The 27414-nt window shown below is 44.1% G+C and overlaps 1 protein-coding gene across 1 annotated transcript in view; it reads left to right on the top strand.

Moving 5' to 3' along the window:
• Nucleotides 1-27079, top strand: part of dnajc10 (DnaJ (Hsp40) homolog, subfamily C, member 10) — a 181438-nt gene extending 154359 nt beyond the window's left edge. Inside the window, exons 23-26 of the mRNA XM_083638422.1 lie at nt 2006-2150; nt 6145-6267; nt 10349-10456; nt 26249-27079. Coding sequence (XP_083494548.1) covers nt 2006-2150; nt 6145-6267; nt 10349-10456; nt 26249-26260 — 388 coding nt within the window. The 3' untranslated portion in view covers nt 26261-27079. The remainder of the gene's footprint in view (nt 1-2005; nt 2151-6144; nt 6268-10348; nt 10457-26248) is intronic.
• The last annotated feature ends 335 nt before the right edge of the window (nt 27080-27414 follow it).

Raw genomic sequence — 27414 nt, 5'->3', positions numbered from 1 at the left:
TTTGATTTGATCCTAGGGACAGTTAATAAGCTGGACCCTGTTGACCTAAGAGTTCTAGACGGTTCGTAGCGTGGGAGCAATTCAGCTATGTATTTTGGGCCTAGGCCATTAAGTGATTTATAGACTAATAACAGTATTTTAAAATCTATTCTCTGACACATTGGCAACCAGTGTAAGGACTTAAGAACTGGAGTGATATGATCAGCTTTCTTAGTCTTCGTTAGAACTCTAGCAGCAGCATTCTGAATGAGTTGAAGTTGCCTAAGTTCTTTTTTGGAGAGACCAGAAAAAAGGCTATTGCAGTAGTCTAACCTACTATAAATGAAGGCGTGAATTAGTTTTTCTAGATCCTGTCTGGACATGTATCCCCTAATTCTTGCTATATTTTTAAGATGATAAAAAGCAGATTTTCTAATTGACTTAATGTGGGAGTTAAAGTTGAGATCGGAATCAATAATAACTCCAAGATTTTTGACTTGATCCTTAGGCTTCAGGGATAGAGACTCAAGGCGTACAGTGATTTTAAGCCTTTGTTCTTTGGGGCCAAACACGATCACCTCAGTTTTGTCTTTGTTTAGCTGTAGGAAATTCTGGCACATCCAGTTATTTATTTGGTCAATGCACTGGCACAATGATTCTATGGGGGCATAGTCAGCTGAGGAAAGAGTTATATACAACTGAGTGTCGTCTGCATAGTTATGATAGGCTACTTTGTTTTTTTTGCATAATTAGGCCTAGAGGGAGCATATAAAGGTTGAAGAGAACGGGCCCCATAATGGATCCTTGAGGCACCCCACATAAGGTGCTTATGTGCTTGTGAGAGATATTATGGCTGAAGTCCCACATAAGGGGACCGTGAGAAACTGGCCAGGCGAGTCTCCCGTCTCCCCTAACCTCATCGAGCTATGTTAGAAATGGGTCCGAAATGGTTGAAAACTTTTTAAGTGAATTGGTCCTCATGAACCTGTGTCTCTCCATCCATATAACAGAGGTCATGTCCATCAAACCACAGTTGAAAAGAGGGTGAAGAAGTGGACTTCCATTCCTTCAGAATTAGTTTTTGGCAACAGTTGTTCCCTGTGTCAGAGACTGTTGCACAGCTGTAGGAAAGTTCAAAGAGCACTCTGATCAGCCGAAGATGGCGAGTTCTGCCTCCGGTTGAAGGGCAATTTTGTAGGCCTTAAGAGTACCAGTCAAAGATTTTGGCCCAGAATCCCGTTAGTGAAGGGCAGAACCAGAAGGCATGAGAGAGTGTGCCCTCTGAAACCTGCACCTGTCACACAGCGGTGAGACAGAAGGGAATATCCTGTGTAATTTATGCTTGGAATAGTGACGGTGAGTGACTTTAAATTGAATCAACTGCTGTCTGCTATTTGGATTTCTCTGTCTCGTTTGCTCGAGGCGCATGCGCTGTACTGATGACTGCACACAGCACATGCACTTTAGGCAAACGAGGAAGTAACTTTGGTGACAAAGGGAACACTCTTGGTTAGTTCTCGCTATGGATGTACTTCAAAAATGACGTTTCCCATAACTTTTGATTATTATTTCATCGCGTGGTGAGTACACGAGTCACAACATGTACATGTGAGTGTTTCTGATGCTGTTGGATTATGTATTTTTAGCAACTGAACAGGAGTATGCAAAAGTACCATAGACTGCCGTTGTAGTGCTAAGCTAAGTAGGAGTGAGGGCTGTACCTCTGTACTGCACGCACAGGTAAAAGAAGATAAAGATTTTTACTATTGGCAATTTGCCAAATAGGCGAATCTCCCAAAATGTTGGTGTATCCCTTTACGTCAGGCTTCGTAGGAGTGTGTTTTTGACTACCAGTCCCACACCATGCAGATGTTGTCCACCAGGGGGGGTTGCCTTTCCAGAAACAAGTTAGCCAATTTCTTCTTCCTTTAGGGACCCTTCATTCAGGAGCCTGGTCTCGCTCAGGGCAGCAATGTCAACATTGTATCACTGTGTCTGTGTGTGTGTGTGTGTGTGTGTGTGTCAGCTCTCTGCCCAGGGCCTCAGTGGACCTAGGTCCAGACTGGTTGAGTTCTGGTCTGTCGGGGATCGAGCACTGGGTCATCGACTTCTACGCCCCGTGGTGTGGACCCTGCCAACACTTTGCCCCCGAGTTCGAGGTTCTGGCCCAGGTGAGAGACACAGACACACAGTGAGAGACAGAAAGAGAGAGATGGCACATTTCGACCGCTGTATCATCTTGCGCACTGGGCACTTCCCAGGCTGAGGTGAGCTGATTGGATACTTTTTTTAGTAGCACCTCCATCGTGGTTCCAGTGGGGTCGACCAGCTACCATAAGGTGACGTGAAAACACTGCAGATTACTGATTGGTCAGAGATAAATCATCTTGCGCACACATATAACGGTAACAGCTAATTTAACTTACCCTCTTGTGTGTATCCCCAAACTCTCCTTTTATTCCCAGCAGTATTTTGTCTTGCTTAGTCTCAACAGACTGTTTAAATAAAACCTGTCTTGTTGCTTAGTCTCAACAGACTGTTTAACTCATTGAGTGCCAATGACGACTATAGTCGTCAATTCGGATAGTAACGTAGAGTGCCAATGACGACTAAAGTCGTCAATTGCGTTTTTTGACGGTGGGACGTGGATCAAAGCCAGATCCATCTCCTGTAAAATTTTGGGGCATGTTGAATGTGTATAACCTATTTTACCGACCCATTAGGTGGCGACAGTGCTCTCCAGATTAGAGAAAGTTGAGTAAAAAACAGAGAAGAAGTCGTTATGGAAACGGAAACGGCATCGGTATGCATCGATATGCATGAAGCATAACGTTAGCTGTGCCTGTGAACAGCAGTCAATCTGCTGCCACAATTGAGCCCCTCCGTCTCCGCTGCGATAGCCCCTCCATATGATTTAGTTGCCGACACCAGCGTCTTTCTGAAAAGTTACATTATTCTCAGCTGGGAGCCGGTGACACGCTGTGAAAAAGCGGGGTGCAGCGCACTTTTCAGTGCAGAGCAAACGCAGAGCAAACGCAGCAGAGCCACCAGAGACACTCCCACGGAGGAGGAGGAGGGGGGTGGGGCACGCAGGGCAGCATACAACCATTGACAGTAAACACAGACCCAGACAGCAGGCTCGATGGACAGAGACAGGCAAACAAGCTAGAATATCTGATGCCCACCAGCAGTAAATCAAGACCAGCAAGAAGGTGTAGGGTCTGCGCACGCAGGGGCCAGCGCTGCTGGTTGCAGCTAAAAAATATTATTTGGCCAAACAAAATTCCTTTGTTTTCACTGTTTTATTGAAGGAAATTATTTTTGAGGTGTCACATCAGAAAATATTAGCTTCAGAGTCAGTGATGTGCTTGAAATGCTTCATTTCACAAAAGGCTGAATATCTCAGCTTCTAAATTGAAACGTGTGTTTTTGCTGAAATCCACCTATCTTCTCCGGCTGATAACTAAAGAACGGAAAATGATATCAATAAACTTTTTTTTGCTGATGATAGAAGAGAGTCTCCTCGTTCTTTGTGCATGTTCGGTGTTTACATAGTAATATCACACAATATTCTGTGGGCCTCGAGAAATCACTGAAAACGCTCTGAAACTCTGGCACTGGGAGCGTCCGTTCTCCAAAAGTGGCTGGCACTCAATGAGTTAAATAAAACCTGTCTCCTTGCTTAGTCTCAACAGACTGTTTAAATAAAACCTGTCTCCTTGCTTAGTCTCAACAGACTGTTTAAATAAAACCTGTCTCCTTGCTTAGTCTCAACAGACTGTTTAAATAAATCCTGTCTCCTTGCTTAGTCTCAACAGACTGTTTAAATAAATCCTGTCTCCTTGCTTAGTCTCAACAGACTGTTTAAATACATGCTGTCTCCTTGCTTAGTCTAAAGAGATTGTTTAAATAAAACCTGTCTCCTTGCTTAGTCTCAACAGACTGTTTACATAAATCCTGTCTCCTTGCTTAGTCTCAACAGACTGTTTAAATAAAACCTGTCTCCTTGCTTAGTATCAACAGACTGTTTAAATAAATCCTGTCTCCTTGCTTAGTCTCAACAGCCTGTTTAAATAAATGCTGTCTCCTTGCTTAGTCTAAAGAGATTGTTTAAATAAAACCTGTCTCCTTGCTTAGTCTCAACAGACTGTTTACATAAATCCTGTCTCCTTGCTTAGTCTCAACAGACTGTTTAAATAAAACCTGTCTCCTTGCTTAGTATCAACAGACTGTTTAAATAAAACCTGTCTCCTTGCTTAGTCTCAACAGACTGTTTAAATAAAACCTGTCTCCTTGCTTAGTCTCAACAGACTGTTTAAATAAAACCTGTCTCCTTGCTTAGTCTCAACAGACTGTTTAAATAAATCCTGTCTCCTTGCTTAGTCTCAACAGACTGTTTAAATAAAACCTGTCTCCTTGCTTAGTCTCAATAGACTGTTTAAATAAAACCTGTCTCCTTGCTTAGTCTCAACAGACTGTTTAAATAAATCCTGTCTCCTTGCTTAGTCTCAACAGACTGTTTAAATAAAACCTGTCTCCTTGCTTAGTCTCAACAGACTGTTTAAATAAATCCTGTCTCCTTGCTTAGTCTCAGCAGACTGTTTAAATAAATCCTGTCTCCTTGCTTAGTCTCAACAGACTGTTTAAATAAAACCTGTCTCCTTGCTTAGTCTCAACAGACTGTTTAAATAAATCCTGTCTCCTTGCTTAGTCTAAGACTGTTTAAATAAAACCTGTCTCCTTGCTTAGTCTCAACAGACTGTTTAAATAAATCCTGTCTCCTTGCTTAGTCTCAACAGACTGTTTAAATAATGTAAATCATGTCTCCTTGCTTAGTCTAAACAGACTGTTTAAATAAAACCTGTCTCCTTGCTTAGTCTCAACAGACAGTTTAAATAAATCCTGTCTCCTTGTTTAGTCTCAACAGACTGTTTCAATAAATCCTGTCTCCTTGCTTAGTCTCAACAGACTGTTTAAATAAAACCTGTCTCCTTGCTTAGTCTCAACAGACTGTTTAAATAAAACCTGTCTCCTTGCTTAGTCTCAACAGACTGTATAAATAAAACCTGTCTCCTTGCTTAGTCTAAACAGACTGTTTAAATAAAACCTGTCTCCTTGCTTAGTCTCAACATACTGTTTAAATAAAACCTGTCTCCTTGCTTAGTCTCACAGACTTTCAATAAAACCTGTCTCCTTGCTTAGTCTCAACAGACTGTTTAAATAAATCCTGTCTCCTTGCTTACTCTCAACAGACTGTTTAAATAAATCCCGTCTCCTTGCTTAGTCTCAACAGACTGTTTAAATAAATCCTGTCTCCTTGCTTAGTCTAAGACTGTTTAAATAAAACCTGTCTCCTTGCTTAGTCTCAACAGACTGTTTAAATAAATTATGTCTCCTTGCTTAGTCTAAACAGACTGTTTAAATAAAACCTGTCTCCTTGCTTAGTCTCAACAGACTGTTTAAATAAATCCTGTCTCCTTGCTTAGTCTAAACAGACTGTTTAAATAAATAATGTCTCCTTGCTTAGTCTCAACAGACTGTTTAAATAAATCCTTTCTCCTTGCTTAGTCTCAACAGACTGTTTAAATAAAACCTGTCTCCTTGCTTAGTCTCAACAGACTGTTTAAATAAAAACCTGTCTCCGTGCTTAGTCTAAACAGACTGTTTAAATAAATCCTGTCTCCTTGCTTAGTCTCAACAGACTGTTTAAATAAAACCTGTCTCCTTGCTTAGTCTAAACAGACTGTTTACTGTGAAACGGTAAACTCAGAGGCTCTCCTTTATAGCAGGACAATTTCATGCGGCGCCACTATGACAATGACCAGTCCAGGATGGACGCATTGAGGGGTTACTATTTGTGGGGGAAAACACAACAGGTAGCCTACTAGTAGAGGCAAGTAGATACTATACGGTACTATGCGGTCGAAATGTGCCACTAGACTCACAGTGAGAGAGGGGGTTGGAGATGCAGATACAGGCTGGCTCAGAATGGGCCTCTGGGGGGTGACTACACATACACGTAAGCATGATTATGTTAAAGACTTCTGCGGGTCGCAGCAGACATTCCTCTCTGCAGGAAAAACCTGTAAATGTATTTATTTTTCTGTTTATTCATTTTGTTAAAGGGGAGGTTCTTTGTTAAAGTGGAGGTTCTGTGTGTGTCAGCTTCTTAAAGGGAAGGTCCGGGCTGGCAAGGTGGACTGTCAGGCTCATTATCAGACCTGTCAATCAGCCGGAGTCTCCGCCTACCCCACCGTCAGGTTCTACCCCTACCAAGGAACAACACGGGTGAGAACAAGCGTACACACACACACACACACTAGTTCTATAGAAGCAACGGTGACTTCCTTGCAAAAGGAAAAGCGGTAAACCGAGTGGATATGTCTCATCGTGCTCCATGCAGATTGAGATCTTATATAAACAATGTTACATACACGACGTTAATAATAATTCATTTATTTTATATAGCCCTTTTCAATGACCCAAAGATGCTGACAATATGAGTACAACAGAAAACAAGATAACAACAGGCAACAGATATAAATAACAATTAACAAGATAACAACAAGGTAACAATTAACACCTCAATCAGGGATATATGGAAACAGAGGGGAGGGAGGGAGTGGGAGGGACAGGGGCCAGACAGAAGAGAGGGAGGGGGGGAAAAGCGGGGGGGTGGCAGGTTGGAGGAGGTAGTTAAGGGTAGGGGAGGTTGTAAGCCTGGGAGAACACGTAGGTTTTGAGTCGGGATTTAAAGTTGCGGAGTGAAGGTGAGTCTCTGACAGTCTGGGGGAGGGAGTTCCAAAGTTGGGGTGCAGCTCTTATACTCGATCTCCAAAGCTCTCAAGTTTGGATGGTGGAACTGTAAGGGGAACAGTGGATGAGGATTGGATGGTTCGATTAGGGCGATGTGGGAGATGGAGGTCAGTCAAATAAGGGGGGGCCAGGCTATGGAGGGCTTTGAAGGTGAGGAGGATTAGTTTGACGTTAATGCGTTCTTTGATGGGGAGCCAGTGGAGAGAGTGGAGGACAGGAGTGATGTGATCGCGGGACCGGGTGTTTGTGAGCAGGCGGGCTGAATTCTGGACCATCTGGAGTCTATGGAGGGAGCGGGAAGTGATGCCGGTGAGGAGGGAGTTGCAATAGTCCAGACGGCAGGAGATGAAGGTGTGGATGAGGGATTCAGCAGGGGGGCAGAGACAGTGTCTGATTTTAGCGATGTTGCGGAGATGGAAGTAAGAGGTCTTGATGATGGAGCTGACATGGGGATCAAATGAGAGGGTGGGGTCCAGGATGAAGCCACAGTTGCGAGCCAGGGGGGAGGGGGTGATGGTTGTCATCAATGTTGAGCGTGATGGGTCTGGTTTTGCTAAATGTGGATTTGGTGCCGATGAGAAGTAGTTCTGTCTTGTCACTGTTTGAGTTTGAGGAAGTTGTTGGTCAGCCAGGTTTGTATTGCGGATATGTGGGTGAGGGGTGGGTTCTCGATTCATTTGGTGCTAATATTATAGGCTGTGTGTGGTAGTTGAAACATAGTTTCAAGTTGATGTTTACTTATGTTTGTAGTTGAAACAAAAACATAAATACTGTAGGCTACATAAATGGAAATGTTTGATCATTAATATCTACTTTTTGAAATTATAAAGGCTGAAATCAAATCACTGTGCATACTGTAATTGTGAAAGTGTCTTTATTGACAGATGAAAAGGCTGTATTTACCCTTTGTCACCACCTGGTGAGTAAATGTATGTGTAACTAAAACCATTAAAATTGACAACCGGTCCGCAACTTTTTTTCCCCATGTATCTACCGGTCCTTGGCGCAAAAAAGGTTGGGAACCCCTGTGTTAGATAACTGGACAATCATGTAATTCAGGTTACAGCTCAAAAAACGTGTTTTAGTATCACTAACCAAATCGATATTGAAATTAATCGAATCGGAATCGAATCAAATCGAATCGGGATGAATCGATTCGGAACCTTGTGAATCGGAATCGAATCGATTCTTGACATTTGAACCAATACCCAGCCCTACGTGACATGTAGGCTATGTGACGTGTCACGTGATGTGTAGGCTACCTGACGTGACGTAACTGTCGTTAGTGTGAAGGTTGTAACCGGAATTTTTATTCTGGCTGACTTGCCGCCGCTCGGAGTAATGTGATGACACTTTGTGACAGAGAGAGAGAGGGTGGGAGCAAATCTAGTCTCTGCCTTCCACCTATCGACACTCCCACTCAACCACGGCTTTTGCAAAACTAAGACAGGGTAGGACTGCCATCCTCATATACCGGCCACCCAAACCTAACCCATCATTCCTAAAGTCCTCACAATAGCTTCATCTCTCTCCCCACGTCTACTGCTGCTCTGCGATTTCAACACCCACATCGATTCACCCACCTGTAAATCTACATCTGAACTCATCACCATTCTGGACAATTTCAACTTCACCCAGCATGCCACTTTCCCCAACCATGTCAAAGGTCACATCCTTGACCTTGTCTGCTCTGTCAATCTACCAGTTATCAATATCCACCCATCTCCACTTCCTCCGTCAGATCACGCTCTCATCCAGTTCACTGCTTCATCCCCAACCCCACGTCCACCACTCAGAAATAACGTTCCGCAACATAAAATCAATTGACCCGCTCCAACTTTCAGACCTTCTCTCCAAAGCTCTCACCCTGGATCCAGCCCCTGGCCACCTCGCCTCATGATCTCACCAATTTCCTCAACAACACACTTTCTGCCTCCCTCGGCTCACTCGCCCCCCACAAAACTAAACTGTCTCCTTCAACACCTCTGCACCCTGGTTCACACCCCAACTCTGCACAATGAAACAAACTGGCCACCACCTGGAACGACTATGCAAGAAAACTCCACTCACTGTCCACCATGACGCATATAAACTCCACCTTTCCACCTACAAAGAAGCCCTCACTGCCGCCAAGTCTGCTTACTTTTCCTCCTCCATCAATGACCCCAGCCGCAATCCAAAACCCTCTTCACCACCGTCTACAACCTCCTCAAGCCCTGTGCTGACGCCCTCCCTACTTCTACATCTGAACAGTGCAACTCATTCCTTCAGTTTTTTGCAGACAAAATCACCACTATTTATCAATCACTGTCTGCCGTGTGTGACCCAGCAGCCCCTCTCCTCTCCATCCCTCTTGCCCTCCCTCCCCCTCACCGCCGCCTCTCCAAGTTCACTCCAGTTGCCCCCTGCACCATCTCCAAACTGTTCAGTTAATCTAAACCACAACCTGCTCCCTCGACCCCCTTCCCACCCCCCTGCTGAAATCATGCCTTCCTGGCCTCTGCCCTTATCTCACCAAACTCTTCAACTCCTCCCTGTCCCATGGAGCTGTCCCCTCTGGCTTCAAAACCGCCTTGGCCACTCCAATTCTGAAGAAACCTGATCTTAACCCGTCCTGCATCAACCACTACCGGCCAATCTCCAACCTCCTCTTCCTCTCAAAAACCCTGGAACGCCTCGTAGCCACTCAACTCCAAACCTACCTGCAGTGCACTCCAATAACCTACTACCCTCCAGTCTGGTTTCCACCCACTCCACAGCACAGAAACTGCACTCCTCAAAGTCTTCAATGACCTCCTCACCTCTGCCGACACTGCCAACATTCTCATCCCCCTTGACCTGAGTGCAGCCTTTGATACCGTGAGCCATAACATCCTGCTCTCCCGAATCAAACCTCTCCGTATGGAAGGCACCGTCCTCAGTTGGCTTCAGTCCTACCTCTCCAACCATTCTCACTTCATTTCCCTCCACAATCACTCCTCTGCCCTCTCCACAGTCACACAAGGTGTCCCCCAAGGTTCTGTACTTGGCCCATTACTCTTCATCATCTACATCCTCCCCCTCGGTCAGATCCGCCGCCATTTCATCCTCAACTTCCACTGCTACACCGATGACACCCAAATTTACCTCAGCGCCAAGTCTCCCCACAACCCACCCCTCTCCCATATCAAATCCTGCCTGTCTGCAATAAAAGCCTGGGTGCAACACAACTTTCTACAACTCAATAGTGACATAATGATCAATAGTGATTGGGTAACACCTGACACGCCCACAAAACAAGATACAAGATACACCAAACAACATACGTAAAAGCCTGTTGCAAACCATTGTAAACAGTTTAGAGGAAACATGACGTTCAACCCGGAAAACGTCACACAGTGTGAAAAACCTCAACAGCTTGAACATACCCCATCTAACCACACATTGAGCTCAGGCTCCGCTCCCTCCTGTGAAACAAACAGAGCTAAGAGTGTGTGTGTGTGTGTGTGTGTGTGTGTCTGTGTGTGTGTGTGTGTGTGTGTGTGTGTGTGCGTGTGTGCGTGCGTATTAACAGCACCAGCAGGGCGGGGAACACGTCAACAGCCGGGATGCCAATGTGATCGCTGATGTCATCAGAAAGCGACTGGAACAACTATCGCCACGGTTACATAACAAACCCAAGGTAAACATTAGTTAGGATTAGTACAGATCCAGCTAGTAAACCTGTTAACCGGCCAGTAAACCTGTTAACACTAGAACAGCCATGGTGGTCATTTTGACCTTTTTAGGCCGGTGCTTGCACTGGCCTATGGGAGCATGTGTGTCCCAATCGTATTTGTGCCCTGTTTTGTTGACATCACCAAATAAAGTCATCATCATCATCATCACTTTGAAATTTGTTTTATTTGACGAATGTCCGGTTTCGGACTTCCTGTCTGCCCTGATCTGATCTTGTTCAGCTTGACAGAGTCGCTCACGGCCGCAGAGGGTCCGCGCCCATGTTAACGTTACACGCGACGCAACAAATAAACAAACACACATTTCCCAGTGTCTCTGGACATCAACAGTAGTGGGAGACGTCTCCCCTTCCAGCAAATATACATGAATGTTATGCGTAAGGAACATGAACATCTTACCGCGAGGCAGAGAGCTAAGATAAGTAGCTAACAGCTGAGCAAAGTAGGCTATAACTAGCGTGTTAGCCGATCGGAAAAGCATGTAAACAGCGGTGAGATCTCCTTTATTAACTCATTGAGTGCCATGGACGTCTTTCGACGTCCAATTAAATAGTGACGTAGAGTGCCACGGACGTCTTTCGACGTCCAATGCGTTTTTTGACGGTGGGATGTCGATCAAAGCCTTCCGCATTTCCTGTACAACTATTGTAGCTATTGGAGGTCTATAACCTATTTTACAGAACCCTTAGGTGGCGACAGTGCTCTCCAGATTACAGAAATGTCAGGAATACACAGCCTGAAATAGCCCGTGATCAAAGAGAACCCGCTCATGCTGCAGTCCAGAGCCATGTAGATTGTTCTGGCTGCAACTGACGGGGGCTGCGAACACAGTCAATCCGCGCACACAACTGATCCCTTCTGCCTCTGTCTGTCTGTCAGCATAGTTTCTCCACATGATTAGCCGCTAGAAAAGCAGCAGCCGACACTCAAAAGCCAAACCTTTCACTGCAGTCCGCGTGTGGCTTCTCCATGTTGCGCTGCCTGGGAGGCGGCGCACCAAAAGCACTCCGCTTTGTGCGTGAGGCTGTGTGTTACTAGTGTGGGGAGGAGTTTTCAGCTGAGGGGGGGGGGGGGGGGGGCACGCAGTGCAGGACACAACTACACAACTACACCACATCACTACATCAGAAAATATTATCTAGAGTCAGTGAATGTGCTTGAAATGCTGCATTTCACAAAAGGCTGAATATCTCAGCTTATAATTTGAAATCCACCTATCTTCTCCGGCTCATAACTAAAGAACGGAAAATGGTATCAATAAACTTTTTTTTGCTGATGATACAATAGAGTCTCCTTGTTCTTTTTGCGTGTTCGGTGTTTACATAGTAATATCACACAATATTCTGTGGGCCTCGAGAAATCACTGAAAACGCTCTGAAAACTCTGGCACTGGGAGCGTCCGTTCTCCAAAAGTGGCTGGCACTCAATGAGTTAACACATTCACTGCCAGCCGTTTTTTTTTACTGTAGGTAGGTTCTGCCAGAGGGTTTTTTTGAGGATTCTGGCTCATCTTTCAAGACCCGAGGATTATTTTCTGCTAAGATTTTGTGAACACACAATATCTCAAAAGAACTAATAGAATGTGTGCTTTCTCTGTCTAAAAGAGTTAGTTTGTAGAGTTAGTAGTTATGTAAGCATTAGCAGTTGAATACAGCATGGTTTCAGCGTCAGAATAATTATTCTGAGATAAACGGCTTTTTGTGAAATTCGATAGAACAGTCACTTTAACCATTCATTTTTGGCATCAGTAAGACGTCAGACATCTAAACAATAGTTTTGAACAGTAATTTCCTCCATAACAGCAGGAAATACCCCTCTACTTCAAACTCCTCCCTCCGTGTGTGTTCTTCTTGGCTGCAGCGGGCATGTCACAAGCTCGTTGCTGCTGCTGCTGTAACCTCGCGTCACCAGGCTCACTGCTTCTGCTGCTGCTGCCTGTCTGCTGGCGGCCGCTGTGCAAGTCTGGATCGGCTCGCTCGTTTCTTGTGGTTTGTGTTGAGAGCTTTGATGAAGCTTTTGCGATTCTGGTCTTATTTATGCTGCGTGTTTCAAAGTGTGTTCCACCCGTAATCTATTATGCAAATTTGCAATCCCGCACCGCCAGCAATCAGCGCGAAAACGAAAGCGTTTCCATTTTCACGAGAATGGCTTCCTCACACTGCTTTTTGCTTGCCTTCCTCTAGTCTGGGAATGCACTGTCGCCACTTAGTGGGTCGGTGGAATGGGTTGTACACGTTGTACACGTCCAATACTTATATAAGAGATGTAAAAGGGTTAGATGCACATCCCACGGTCAAAAAAAAAAAATTCATTTTTTTGACGTATTAATACGTCATTGGCAGTCAACCGTTGGATTTTTTTTGACGGATTAATACGTCATTGGCAGTGAACGTGTTAAAGTATGCAACCATTTCCAATGAACAAATGGCATGTAGCCTTCAACTTTAAAACAAAACAATGTGCTGGACCATATAATGATAATACAATTATCTCAACCTTAAAAGGTTACATATAGGTGCCAAAAAGCCATAAATTCACATCAAAGAACAAAGAAAAACAACAATTATAATTCAAGTTTAAACAGTAACGCCTACATTCCACTAGGTCCGTGTTCGGTCCGTCTGCGCTGCGGTACGGCATCGGAGCCGATTCGTTTCCACTCTAATCATTGTGTCAACTCCCACCTACTCCGCTGCGTTGCGTGTCTACTCCGTCCCAGCTCCAACGTTCCGGAGCTCTCCGAAAGAAATACGCAAGGCTTCTATTTTTCACGGATGACGGAGCAAAGCTGCAGCAAGTTGGGCGGAGCCAGGCATGAAATCAACAGGGCAGAGGTGCTTACAGCATTCAATATCAAGCCAGAGGAGAAACATGTATGAGGAAAAGTTCATAATTGAAGTGGAAAACCACAAAATAATTTATGACACGACCCATCCTTTTTACAAGGACAACACCAAGCAAGTCCACCCCTCCTCTGCTTCTCCAGTTGGGAAAAATGATCTTCTGCCTGTTTGTCATTGTATTTATCCCACATACAAATTGTCTTGCGCGATTTCACCGTCTGTCGGTCTCGTCACTCTAGCTGTCTGGCGGAGCGGCGCCGTGACGGGCTCTGCACGCAGCCGGTTAGTGTTGGCGGAGCACAGAGCACGGAGCAAAACCGGAGAACAGCCGCAACGCAACGCAAATGCAACCAGTGCAATCCCGGCTAAGTGTGCAGCTGCAGCATTTATAAAAATAAAAATAAAAATATCTTTATCCTGCATCCCTAAACACAAACAGGGAAAAAAGGTGGAAAATCAGATGACGGCTTATATGTGTTCTGTTGATTGTTAAAATGTGTATGGGTATACATGGCTGACGATCCCATGCACCGGCCGTATGCCAGGTTTCGACCTGGCCTTGTTGAAATTTATATCCGCAATAACGTTATTGAATTACAAAATACAATGCTGGTGGTACCTGACTTTGCCTAAAAGTCTCTTCATATGGATTACACAAAATTCAAAGAAAATATGATTTACAGCCATTAGGTGGTCATTTTGACCTCACTAAATTTCCCAGGGTTCTAGGCCTATTTTTTTGCCTCTCGTTTCTCATTTTGGTGTTTTCTTTTTAGAAGATATCCTAACAAGATAAATGCATTCATGTATGCTGTAATTCTCTCCATGCATAATTTAACAACAATTTAACAACAATAATAACAACAACCATCGCATCATATACCTGTTAACACGTTCACTGCCAATGACGAGTTGATACGTCAAAAAAAATCCAACGGTTGATTGCCAATGACGAGTTGATACGTCAAAAAAAAAAAAAAAAAATTACGGTGGGACGTGCATCTAAGCCTTTTACATCTCCTATATAAATATGGGAGCCACCGAACGTGTACAACCCATTCCACCTACCCACTAAGTGGCGACAGTGCTCTCCAGACTAGAAAAAGCCGAGCCAAAACTGCAGGGGAACGCGCGATGAAACCATTCTCATACTGTAAAATGGATTGGCGAAAACGCTTTCGCGCTGGTTGCTGGCGGTGGGGGATTGCAAATTTGCATAATAGATTATGGGTGCAACACACTTTGAAACACGCAGCATAAATAAGACCAGAATCGCAAAAGCTTCATCAAAGCTCTCAACCGAAACCCCAAGAAACGAGCGAGCCCATCCAGACTCGCCCAGCGGCCGCCAGCAGACAGGAGCAGCAACACAGACAGCAGCAACTCGCTTGTGACACGCCCGCTGCAGCCATGGAGAGAGGAGAAGAACACACACGGAGGGAGGAGTTTGAAGGAGAGGGGGGTTTCCTGCTGTTATGGAGGAAATTACTGTTCAAAACTATTGTTTAGATGTCTGACGTCTTACTGATGCCAAAAATGAATGGTTAAAGTGACTGTTCTATCGAATTTCACAAAAAGCTATTTATCTCAGCTTAAATTTTCAGACGCTGAAACCATGCTGTATTCAAGTGCTAATGCCTACATAACTACTAACTCTACAAACTAACTCTTTTAGACAGAGAAAGCACACATTCTATTAGTTCTTTTGAGATATTTTGTGTTCACAAAATCTTAGCAGAAAAGAATCCTCGGCTCTTGAAAGATGAGCCAGAATCCTCAAAAAAACCCTTTGGCAGAAGCTACCTACAGTAAAAAAAAAACGGCTGGCAGTGAATGTGTTAAAAACATCTGTGATTTGATGCAATTCGGATTATTTTGTTGACTGGAAAATAGAAACGTGTTTGCAACGGGGAAACGGGGACATTTTATTGACAATAATATTGCAAGTAGGCAGCATGTTTGTGGCTCTTTACACATGACAAAAGTTTGTCAGTGAATAATAGTTGATTTCCTCACTGAATAATCTGCTGTTACCCAATTTTATCAGCAGAATTTGATGTCCTGGCGTTTGTATTTTAATGGAACATTGTGCGTAATGCAAAAGGAATTCCCCTGCACTGCGCTGCACAACGCAGAGAATAATGGTGCGCCCAAGCGCAGCAGGGTATTTTTGCACTAAGAGCTGTTTAAGAGCTGCTTTTAGGTACTCTTAAATTGCGTGCACGCAAAGAATTTTCTGCATGCTGACAATAGCAGAAGGCAAGCATTTTGCGGGAGCACGCCCATACCTGTGTCTGTGCTAGGATCCCGGCGCAAAACTGGATGGCATCGTGGCCAAAGTGCAAAATGACACTTGCAAGCAGACGATAGCATGAGATGCAGGGAACATAGCATAAGAGGCGTGCGAACCGGTGCATCGCGCCTGTTCGATGATAGGGCCCTTTGTCTTTTTAAAAGATATCTTAGCACAATAAATGCATTAATCTCTCAATTGGATATTTATCATGAGAGTTTGGAATCTAGAGGTCAAAATGATTGCTTATGGCTGTTCTAGTAGTGGTGGAATTCTTGCTCTTCTAGTGTTAACCAGCCAGTAAACCTGTTAACCAGCCAGTCAATTTTATTTGTATAGCCCTAATTCACAAGCAAACAGAATTGAACAACTTGTATAAAGCATATAAAAAACAAGCATGAAGAGAAGCGCAGAACAAGAAAACAGACACCCCCCTCTCCTGGAGTTAATCACTTCCTTCGGTAAGCTGTCCAGATACACAATTAACTTGACAAAGAGTGATTTTAGAGTCGTATTCACAGACATTTTCAACCAGTCTCTCTCCCTCTGACGAGTTCCCTCCTGCTTCAAAGCAGCGACAATCATCCCCATTCCCAAGCAGCAGAAAGTGACCAGCCTCAATGACTGGCGCCCAATAGCCCTCACGCCAATAGCCAGCAAGTGCTTTGAAAAGCTGGTCATATCACAGATCCGCCCCACACTCCCCCCAGACCACGACCCGCTACAATTTGCATACCGCCCCAACAGGAGCACAGCGGATGCAGTAGCACACGTGCTCCACACCGCCCTGTCCCACCTGGAGGGGAAGGACACCTATGTAAGAATGCTGTTTGTGGACTACAGCTCAGCATTCAACACCATAGTACCCTCCAGGCTGGTACGCAACATTGAGATATAATATGAATGGAGGGAGTGTCCCTATCTCCTCCCTGTATGTTCTTTTGAAGCCAAAATCCGACCAGATCACTGAACCAGAGTCTGCGCAGTAGCGCCCTTGATTGAGAACCTGTGAGAGCTCCACGCCCCTCTGAACTTTCTTATGTAGAGCTGCTGTTTCTAGAATGCGCACGGTGCGTTGTGTATTCATATACAGTCTAGCTCTGTAAATATTACACTTTAAGTTGTAATATTTTTTGTCTCGCCAAAAGTAACCGGGAAGAGTCCCACTATGAGATCAGTTTATCAAAATGACGCCTGTACGAAAATCTGATTTTGGTTGTCGGAGATTTTAGACCTCCGGGCTGCTGACTGCTGCTGAGTGCTCTCAGCGCTCTCAGCCCGGGCCGGAAGTGGAGGCAGGCCACTCACTCACCTTCAGCCTCACTGGGGGGATTGCTGTGTTGACTAAGCTAGCCTAATGTTTCCGTGGCATTTTGATTAATTTTATGATTACATTTCTTTTGGCGCAAATGTTGGTTTAACATATCTAACCGTGAGGCTACCTTGTTGTACCGCCCCGGTACAGTGTGTGGGCAGCCCAACCTAACGTTAGCCCATAGCCTTGTACCAAGACGCTGATTACATTACACTGCAATGTAATGCAGTGTAATGTAATCAGCGTCTTGGTACAAGGCTAGTTAGCCCAGTGAGTGCGTGAGCCAGGCTGCCTGGTCTATTGCCTGGTATATCGTTACTAAGAGAGGAGCTTGTGAAGAACGAACATCCCCACAGTCAAAGCATTTCCCCCAGATATGCATATAAAAACGTTTGTTGCTTTAATAGCCTACAAAAAATAAAACGTCTGTTTGTATGTCATGCTAACCCGTTAGCGATGAGCTAATGGTGGTTGTGTACTAATAGGCCCCATCTCATCTTATACCCGGGACGGGAGTTAACGTTATAAAACACATTTCCTGTCAGTTGGACAACCTGGTCAGTTCTGAAAATATGTGTCTATTATTGTGTTATTCCAGCTATCGTTATCGGTTGTTAAGTTATAGTAATATGAAAAACAGCCGACTAGCGCAAGCAGCTAATGCTAGCCTGCATGTTAAAACCATTTAGTCTAGTAGGAACGGGGGGTCCCCGCGCACCCGAAAGATATATTTTTCTAACATAGATTTTTGTACTCCTCAAGGTGTCTAATAAACAAATTTTGTTGTTACCCCGTTGAAATAGTGTCCCATGGGTCCGTTTGGCGGCCATCTTTGCGGGCATATTGCGATGTCTGATGAAAATGGATAAGGGTCATAATTTTTGAACTAGACGTCATACAGAGACAAATGACACCACTTTTCTGTATGATTTCTGCATGAGGAATTGATAGAGAGGGTTGTTTTAATGATTTTAACAGGTTTGGTATAGTAAAACTCAAAAACATTTGAAAAAAGTGTCTAATTTACTCTCAAAATCTTGCAAAAATAAATCTATCTACATATTAGTCCATGGGCCAGAAGGGTTGGGAATAATGCTCATATTGATTTTTGGCAAGGTATACATCTCTAGAGTTAGAAAATATGTGAGAGCATTGCACCAATGGTAGCTAAATGTGTGTTATCACTCGATTTATAACACCATGCAAAACATAATAGTTGCGGGATTTAGGGACATTTGAGGCTAAGTTCATGCAAATCAAGTCTAAAAGCACCAGATTTTGCCCAGAATTAGCCCAGGGCATGCTCTAACAATTGAGCCAGAGTGCCCGAGCCGGTGACCCCCGGGGTCACCATGGCGGCCGGATCCAATATGACCACTGTCCGAAAAAGATTTTGGCTATAACTTTTGAAAGAGATGAGCTAGAAATACAGACTTGGTGTCTATCTTATATTTTTTGACCATTAGAAAGGTGTTGGAATGCTTATCTTTACTAATGAAGATGTGTGTGGACCCCTAATCTGCATATTTCCAAGATGGCGGCTACCTGAATATGAGTTTTACCATAACTGTTGATGCTTTTAGTAAACTCGGTGTCCATTTTATGGTTTTTGAGTTTTAGAAACACATTGTAATACTCAGATTTATGATTGAATCTATCTATAGCACTCTACTTTGCATAGTAAGTAGGCTACCAATATGGCCGCTAACCGATTTTTTTTTTTACATAGGCTACACTTTCACCCAGATTGAGTGTAGACTTGTAAGAATAAGTTACCATCAAACTGGTGGAAACAAACAATCTACAGTATGTATCTTACAGATTGTATTGAAACAATTAGACAAATAGAGTATAACCCATTCCCATTGATACAGGTAATAGCCAGTCTGTGCATCAATGCTCTCCATAAATGTGAAATGCTATCAATACTGATCAAAGGTGTTTAGAATTTGAACAAAATATTATCATAAATAATATCAGAAACAAAAACAACAGAACAAAACATATATTGGTGCCTATATGTACAAGTGAGTAGTAGCCTACTTATGTCCATAGGTTGAATTGAGTTAGAAGTGCTCAGTCCTTTTGATTTACCAGGGTGACTGATTTTGCATAAAAGACTTCAGATGACAAGTGGTTTTTGTTTATATCCTTATATCCACAGCCAGATTACTAAAATATTGTTGTCTCGACCCTCATTGTTGGTACAGGCACTCTTGCATCCACATTGAGGTGCCACAGGCTCCAGCTTTACAACATTCGCAGCACCCACTACATGGCTTTTTGCAGACGCAGCAGAGAATGATTGCTCAGGCTTTACTGGCATCTGGAAGATGGGTCCAGTAAGGTTCCAAAGTCTTGGTCATGGAGTCCCAGTACCAGCCCCACGTACTGAACTCTGGATATTTTGCTGGACAGAGGTTGCCTGATTCCAGTAGAAGCTGGCCTGCAGCAGTCCCCATTTGACATGCTGAATCAGTGCATCTTGGGTGGGAGGCAGGTTCTCTTGATGCATTTGAAAAAAGCCAATGTCTAGCATCATCTACTTGGCTGGAGCCACAGCTTTTGCTGTACATGACAACCCCAAGGTGAGGGCGACCAGGGTTTTGGGATGAACTCCTCCTTTCTACCAAGAAGGATGTTATACTTTCCAACAGATCTGAATATGACATATCTGCACTTCAGCCTTGTAACCATCCTGAAGCAGACACTACAGTAGAATGATTTATAGCACCTGGCACATGCTGCGGCCAGTAGCCATAGAAACTCAGGATCCATACGTCCGACAGTGATGTTGTAATACTTGCAATACGCTTCTTCCACACATTAGGCTTCACAGAGCCCTGGATCGGCTTCACATGGAAAGTACATTTATGTTCACAAAATCTGCAATGTTCTTGGTCCCCAGAGATCACTGGCATTACATCTCTTCCATGTGCTAAAAGGATGTGATACTACATCAGCCTTCCAGGGCTATGGGAAAAGGAGTGGATGGGCAGCTTGGGAAGCAACATCGGATCTCACTGAGACTGTGGACGCCTTCACCTTGGAGCCTGAACCGATCAACTCAGCTGTCCATGTCCAAAGACTGGAAGCATTATGGTTGTTGTCATGTCCAGCAAGAGCTGTGTCTCCAGCCAAGTAGATGAAGCCAGACATCAGCTTTTCTCAAATGGTACCAAGTCCCTTGAGAACTTGCCTCCCACCCAAGATGCACTGATTCAGCATGTAAAATGGGGACTGCTGCAGGCCAGCTTCTACTGGAATCAGGCAACCTCTGTCCAGCAAAATATCCAGAGTTCAGTACGTGGGGCTGGACGCTGGTACTGGGACTCCATGACCAAGACTTGGGAACCTTACTGGACCCATCTTCCAGATGCCAGTAAAGCCTGAGTCATCATTCTCTGCTGCGTCTGCAAAAAGTCATGTAGTGGGTGCTGTGAATGCTGTAAAGCTGGAGCCTGTGGCACCTCAATGTGGATGCAAGAGTGCCTGTACCAACAATGCGGTCAAGACAACAATATTTGATTAATCTGGCTGTGGATATAAGGATATAAACAAAAAACACTTTACACTCAATCTAACTTAACCCCCCCAACCCATGGACATACCTACGTGTTACTCACTAATTGTTTCAATAAAATATATAAGATAAATACTGTAGATTGTTTGTTTCCACCAGTTTGATGGTAACTCATTGTTACAACTACAAAAGTGTATGTAAAAAAGAAATGGGATAGCAGCCATATTGGTAGCCTATTTACTATTCAAAGTAGAGTGCTATAGATAGATTCAATCATAAATCTGAGTATTACAATGTGTTTCTAAAACTCAAAAACCATAAAATGGACACCGAGTTTACTAAAAGCATCAACAGTTATGGTAAAACTCATATTCAGGTAGCCGCCATCTTGGAAATATGCAGATTAGGGGTCCACACACATCTTCATTAGTAAAGATAAGCATTCCAACACCTTTCTAATGGTCAAAAAATATAAGATAGACACCAAGTCTGTATTTCTAGCTCATCTCTTTCAAAAGTTATAGCCAAAATCTTTTTCGGACAGTGGTCATATTGGATCCGGCCACCATGGTGACCCCGGGGGTCACCGGCTCGGGCACTCTGGCTCAATTGTTAGAGCATGCCCTGGGCTAATTCTGGGCAAAATCTGGTGCTTTTAGACTTGATTTGCATGAACTTAGCCTCAAATGTCCCTAAATCCCGCAACTATTATGTTTTGCATGGTGTTATAAATCGAGTGATAACACACATTTAGCTACCATTGGTGCAATGCTCTCACATATTTTCTAACTCTAGAGATGTATACCTTGCCCAAAATCAATATGAGCATTATTCCCAACCCTTCTGGCCCATGGACTAATATGTAGATAGATTTATTTTTGCAAGATTTTGAGAGTAAATTAGACACTTTTTTCAAATGTTTTTGAGTTTTACTATACCAAACCTGTTAAAATCATTAAAACAACCCTCTCTATCAATTCCTCATGCAGAAATCATACAGAAAAGTGGTGTCATTTGTCTCTGTATGACGTCTAGTTCAAAAGTTATGACCCTTATCCATTTTCATCAGACATCGCAATATGCCTGCAAAGATGGCCGCCAAACGGACCCATGGGACACTATTTCAACGGGGTAACAACAAAATTTGTTTATTAGACACCTTGAGGAGTACAAAAATCTATGTTAGAAAAATATATCTTTCGGGTGCGCGGGGACCCCCCGTTCCTACTAGACTAATTGTGTAGCCTACTTACTGTATAACGTAGCTGGAGTAACTCATAAAACACATATTTTCTGAACTTACTTCAGTCCCCAACCAACGTTAATTCCTCGCGCACAAAACATTTGTTTTCATTCCTCAAAACAATGTTCTTTTTATTGGGGTCCATTGATGTCTGGTAGCCAGCACAGCCAACATGAGCCACCCGACTTCCCGGGAGCGTTAGATAACATGAGCCGTGTGTGTTGTCTATGACGATAGATCTATGATGTGCAGAGCCTGTGGAGCCAATGACGGCTTGAGACTGGCTGCCACAGCTGTCAATCATCGATTTTTATCCCTTTTTATATGTCAAATAACTACTTAAAAACAAACTGATCAGAAAAATGACCACTTGCACAGGCATTAGCATGATAATGACTATCTAAAATGATACAAACCACCTTTGGAAAAAAATTATCTGACGTGTACTGTGATTATTTCGGTTGTGATTTTCCCATCCACTAACATGGGGAGGCGGGCCTTGTGACCTAATACTGGATTCAGCCGTCAGGGCGGCGATCTAACATGCAGCGGCTTCACTAAACGGGAGGTGAAATGGCGTCCATCTTATATAGGTCGATGGTACGCAAGCTCAAGGATCTGGGACTAAACACAGCAATGTGCGACTGGATCCTGGATTTCCTGACAGATCGCCGCCAGGTGGTGAGGGTGGGCAACCTCACCTCCTCCCCACTGACCATCAGCATAGGAGTGCCCCAGGGGTGCGTCTCCAGCCCCTTCTGGTACGACCTCTACACCCACGACTGCGTGGCGACTCGAACTTCGAACACCATCGTGAAGTTTGCAGACGACACAGCAGTCGTGGGGCTGATCTCGGGGGGCGACGAGACGGCCTACAGAGAGGAGGTGGGGGCCCTGGAACAATGGTGCCAGGACAACCACCTCTCTCTGAACGTCTCCAAGACCAAGGAGATCATTGTAGATTACAGGAGGGGGGGGGGGGGGGCGCACACCCCCCAATCACCATCAACGGCACAGTGGTGGAAAGGGTGGACAGCTTCAAGTACCTGGGAGTCATCATCCACCAGGACCTGACTTGGGCTGGTCACACCGCCACTGTTGTCAAAAAGGCCCAACAGCGACTACACGGACTCAGGCGCCTGAAGAAATTTGGGCTAAGGCCAGAAATCCTTAGGGACTTCTACAGAGGCACCATAGAAAGCCTGCTGACTGGCTGCTTCACCACCTGGTACAGGAACTGTACCACCATGGACCGCAGGGCGCTACGGAGAGTGAGACGCGCGGCCCAGCACGTAACAGGATGTGAGTTGCCAGAACTGCATGAACTGTATAGCCAGCGGTGCCTCAGGAGGTCCCTGAAGATCATCAAAGACACAAACCATTCCCACAACAGCCTGTTCTCCCTGTTACCCTCAGGGAGGAGATACAGGGTTCCAAAAGCACGCACAAATCGCTTGAGGGACAGTTTCTTCCCGCAGGCCACGAGACTCCTTAACATACACAAATAGTGTAGTAGCCGTACTGTAGCTGCTACCATTATGTATGTCCTGTCAATTTATCTCACGGGGGTTCCCCCTGTGGCTAAAAATGGAGGCCAGCGCTAATGTCAATGTCAACTCCTCTCTGCCAGCCATATTATTTTCTAAGCTAGAGACTCCTGGGCCCAGTTGCACAAAGCACCTTAGGTTAAGATTTCCCTTAGGGTCCGAGTTAAGATGTCCATCAAATAGAATCGGCTGCACAAAAACATCCTTAAATATTGTGCTTATGTTTTCCTTCAAATGTTTAACTTTATGGAGAAGATTTAAGGGGGTTTTGTGCAGCCGATTCTATTTTATGGACACCTTAACTCTGACTCTAAGGGAAATCTTAACCTAAGGTGCTCTGTGCAACTGGGCCCTGGGGCTTTAAGAAACTTAAGTTTTGTTGTGTGAAATTTTGTTAGAATTTTTAACCAGTGTTTTGAAAGTACCGGATGTTTCTGTTCATTGTTTTAATCATTATTTTTTACGCTTCGGGACAAAAGGTTTTACGTCCAGAAGACCTCCAGCATAACTGAAGGTGACGATAGATGGTTACTATCGGCATGGTTTGCTGAAAATACACTTCGGGCAGAAGAGGATATGTAGAATAGCTTACAGTTGCTCAACTACCATTCGCCGTAGGAGCTACACCACTGTGAACAGTTAAGCTAGATAAGAGCAGCTTAGCATAATACTAGCAGTGAGAGAGGAGAGTGAAAAACATGAGATGTATCAGCTCCCCCCTATGCCCAGCCGTTCAGGAGCGAGCCCCGGCCCAGAGTTATAGTGGCCAGAGCCATAGGGAGAGAGGGAGCTCCAGAAAACAGCTCTTGGTGGATTTTGGAGAAAAATACTCATAAAGCTATGTTCACACCGAGATATTTATTTTTCGCTCTGTCGCTTGATTCAACCCTTTGGAATCACTCTGTTTAAATCGCTCATCAACAGGCACACGAATTGACGGACATGTGGGGGCTATAATGTTACGCAATGTCATGCTGTTTGTCCACTACGAGCCCCCGTCGTTGTTTACAAGCTAAGCCTATCAGCGTGCTCCTAATGCAAGCTCCATACCGGTAGTACAGACTTCACTTCATGTCTTCTGTCAGCCTGTCAATGCAGTTTGTTGCCACACAATAAACCAGCAGTTTGTTCCAAGCCAGTGTGATCCTTGACTCACTCTCACACGGCAGCCAATCAGCGTTGAACAGTGAGCGACTGATGCCAGCGTATTTTCGCTCGAGTTGGGATATTTCATCTCGGGCGACAAGCGTATTTTCTCCCTATCGCTCTGTCTCTGCCGCTCGGACGCCCAGCGATTTTTCTCCCGGGCGAATATACGCTCAATCGCTCGTTTGCATTGACTTTAGATTGATTTTAGATTTTAGATTTTAGATTTTCTTACCAACAGATCTCAACAGGTAAGAGTAAACGGGATACTGTCTAGTTTTCTAACATCTTCGACTGGCTCGCCTCAGGGTTGTGTTTTATCTGCGTTTCTGTACATTTTGTATACCAATGATTGTCGTAGTCGCTATGCCGATAGATTTATTCAAGTATGCTGATGATTCGATTATCGTCAGCCTGCTTGACGATGATGAAGTCGGCCATGGCCAAGTCATTGATGACTTTGTATCCTGGTGTGAAGATGCCTTTCTGCAACTCAATGTTTCAAAAACGAAAGAGATTTGCATTGATTTTAGACGCTCCCCCCCTGTTCCGAAAGGTAGTATTGTTAATGGTCAGATAGTTGACCTGGTCACTGAATATAAATATCTGGGCACTGTAATTGATAGCAGGTTGAAGTTCGATCTAAACACAGAGTCGCTGTGCAAAAAGGGTCAGCAGCGCCTTTTTTGTCTCCGGAAACTTGCCAAATTCCAGGTAGACAAGACCTTGATGAAATTGTTCTACAGCGCCTTCATTGAATCGGTGATCACCTTCTCTATTGCTTGCTGGTATGGCAGCCTCGACATCAAGAATAGGAACTCCCTAGGGAGAATCGTGAAAACGGCTTCTAAAATAGCCGGAATCCATTTTAGGAGCCTAGACCACATTTTCAACTTGCAGTTGCTGAAAAAAGCAAGGGCTATATGCTCAGACAATGCCCATCCGCTGTGCTCTGAATATGAGCTGCTTCCATCTGGCCTTCGTCTTCGTGCTCCCTTGGCCAAGAAAAATAGATATAGGAATTCCTTTGTGCCTGCTTCGATTCGAGCTTTAAATGCTACTTAAGAGAATATACAGTAATGTAACATCTATTTGATGTTTTTATTTATTTGTGTTCTCCTATACAATAGTTATATTGTAGCATTTTCTTTCTGTAATATGTAGCGCTGTGTGGCTAAGTCTCCTTCTTAGACTGCCTTGCATTTTGCACTTATCGTATTTGCACTTATCGGCCTCTAATGCACTTTAAACTACACTGGCACTTTTGAACTGAACTTACTTTGCACTATGTCGTGGTCTATTGTGTCTCCATTTTGTTTTTATGGTTTTATGGTCTTTTATGGTTTTTATGGTCTATTTGTGTCTGCACTTTGTTTTCATGTTTTTATTTCGAGCCTTGTGTGATTTTTTGACTGTTTTGTTTTTTGCTCTGCTGCAACCCAAAGTGCCCTTCTGGGACATATGAATAAACTTGAACTTGAACTTTGTATGTAAACTCGATGCCAGTGAAAAACTTTAATAGGTCGGTGTGAACGCAGCTTTAGACTCATAAAATTAAACTTGATAACTCAAATAGTGGTTTTTGAGTTTGAGTGACAAGCATAATGATTTTCCAAGAGTTTTATAGCTGCTGCTTTCCCCATGCAAGTGGATGGGAAAAACCTTTTCTGGGCTGCAGGGCATCACGTGACTTGCAATACCGAGCTTGGCCACCATATTCAATTTGCTTCATGGCCCAGAGCTGTTCCTGGTGGCTTGCAGTAAAGCAGTCAGTTAACCAGTCAGTTAAGCAGGTAAATTGATGTGGCATCCATCTTGTCTTTGCAGGACGAGCTTTGAGGATCAGGGGGCGGAGCCAAGGGAAGGATCAGCAATCTGATTGGACTGTGAGGAACAGAATGTTGTTTGATTCTTCAAACCAACCCAAACACCAATCGCACTCCTTGACAGAGAGACAGACAGACAGACAGACAGACAGACAGGCCTGTTCCACCTGAATGTACTGAACATACACACACTTAGGGCTCAGATATACTTGCTGTTTAACCACGCGTTTGTGCTGTAGACAACCGGCTGCTTCGTGAACAGAGTCGTTTACATACTTGCCTATGCGTGCTTGAGTTTCATGCTGGAGGATACCACTAGAGGGCACACCAGAGAGCTCAGGCCGTATAGGGCTTCTGTGTAGAATTTCTGGATTTCATTATCTAAAGCAGTGTTTCTCAACTGGTGGGCCGAGACCCAAAAGTGGGTCACGGGGCCGTTTTGATTGGGTTGCGGATGTGTGCATGTGGGAAAAAAAGTTCTACTCATTGAGGATGCTGGCATCCACAGCTGAAATGACTGTCTTTCAGGGGCTGTAGCGGGCTCATTTCTAAAGCCAGAGTGAGGCGACTGGTACGATATGAAACTAGAAGACCCTAAGCCTAAGGCATCCATTGGTACCAACATGCCATGCTAGCTTGTTGCGAAGGCGGCTAAATGACGCTACAAAGTTAGGCTAAATTCTGAAAATTGGGTCGCGACTTAATGACTAAGGAAAAATGTGGGTTGTGAGGCTAGAACAGTTGAGAACCACTGATGTAAACAATAGACAGCCAAAGTTGACGTCACTTCCTGCTTCAGCATGTGCACCAAGATATTTAATCCGCCATTTATTTTCCCATAAACATTTCGTAAAATAATTATACAATATTTTTACTTTGTCAAATCAAGTGATTCAGCTATATTTAGAATCAGGAGAGACCATAGAACATTTAACTTGGACCCAATTTTTTTACATTTTGGTACTAGTAAAATGTTCTATGGTCTCTCCTGTTACGGAATATAGCTGAATCGTTTGTTTGACCAAGTAAAACAATTTTTATAAGCATTTTACAAAATATGGGAAAATAAATGGCGGCTGAAATCTCTTGGTGTGCATGCTGAAGCAGGAAGTGGCATAGACTTTGGCACTCTATAGACATTGGAGTAGACTTACAGTAAGACAACCA

This window comes from Poromitra crassiceps, assembly GCF_964638095.1.
Source record: "Poromitra crassiceps genome assembly, chromosome: 6".
Taxonomy (NCBI): Eukaryota; Metazoa; Chordata; class Actinopteri; order Beryciformes; family Melamphaidae; genus Poromitra; species Poromitra crassiceps.
The sequence above is the reverse complement of the archived record's forward strand: the minus strand, read 5'-3'. Positions and strand labels throughout refer to the sequence as shown.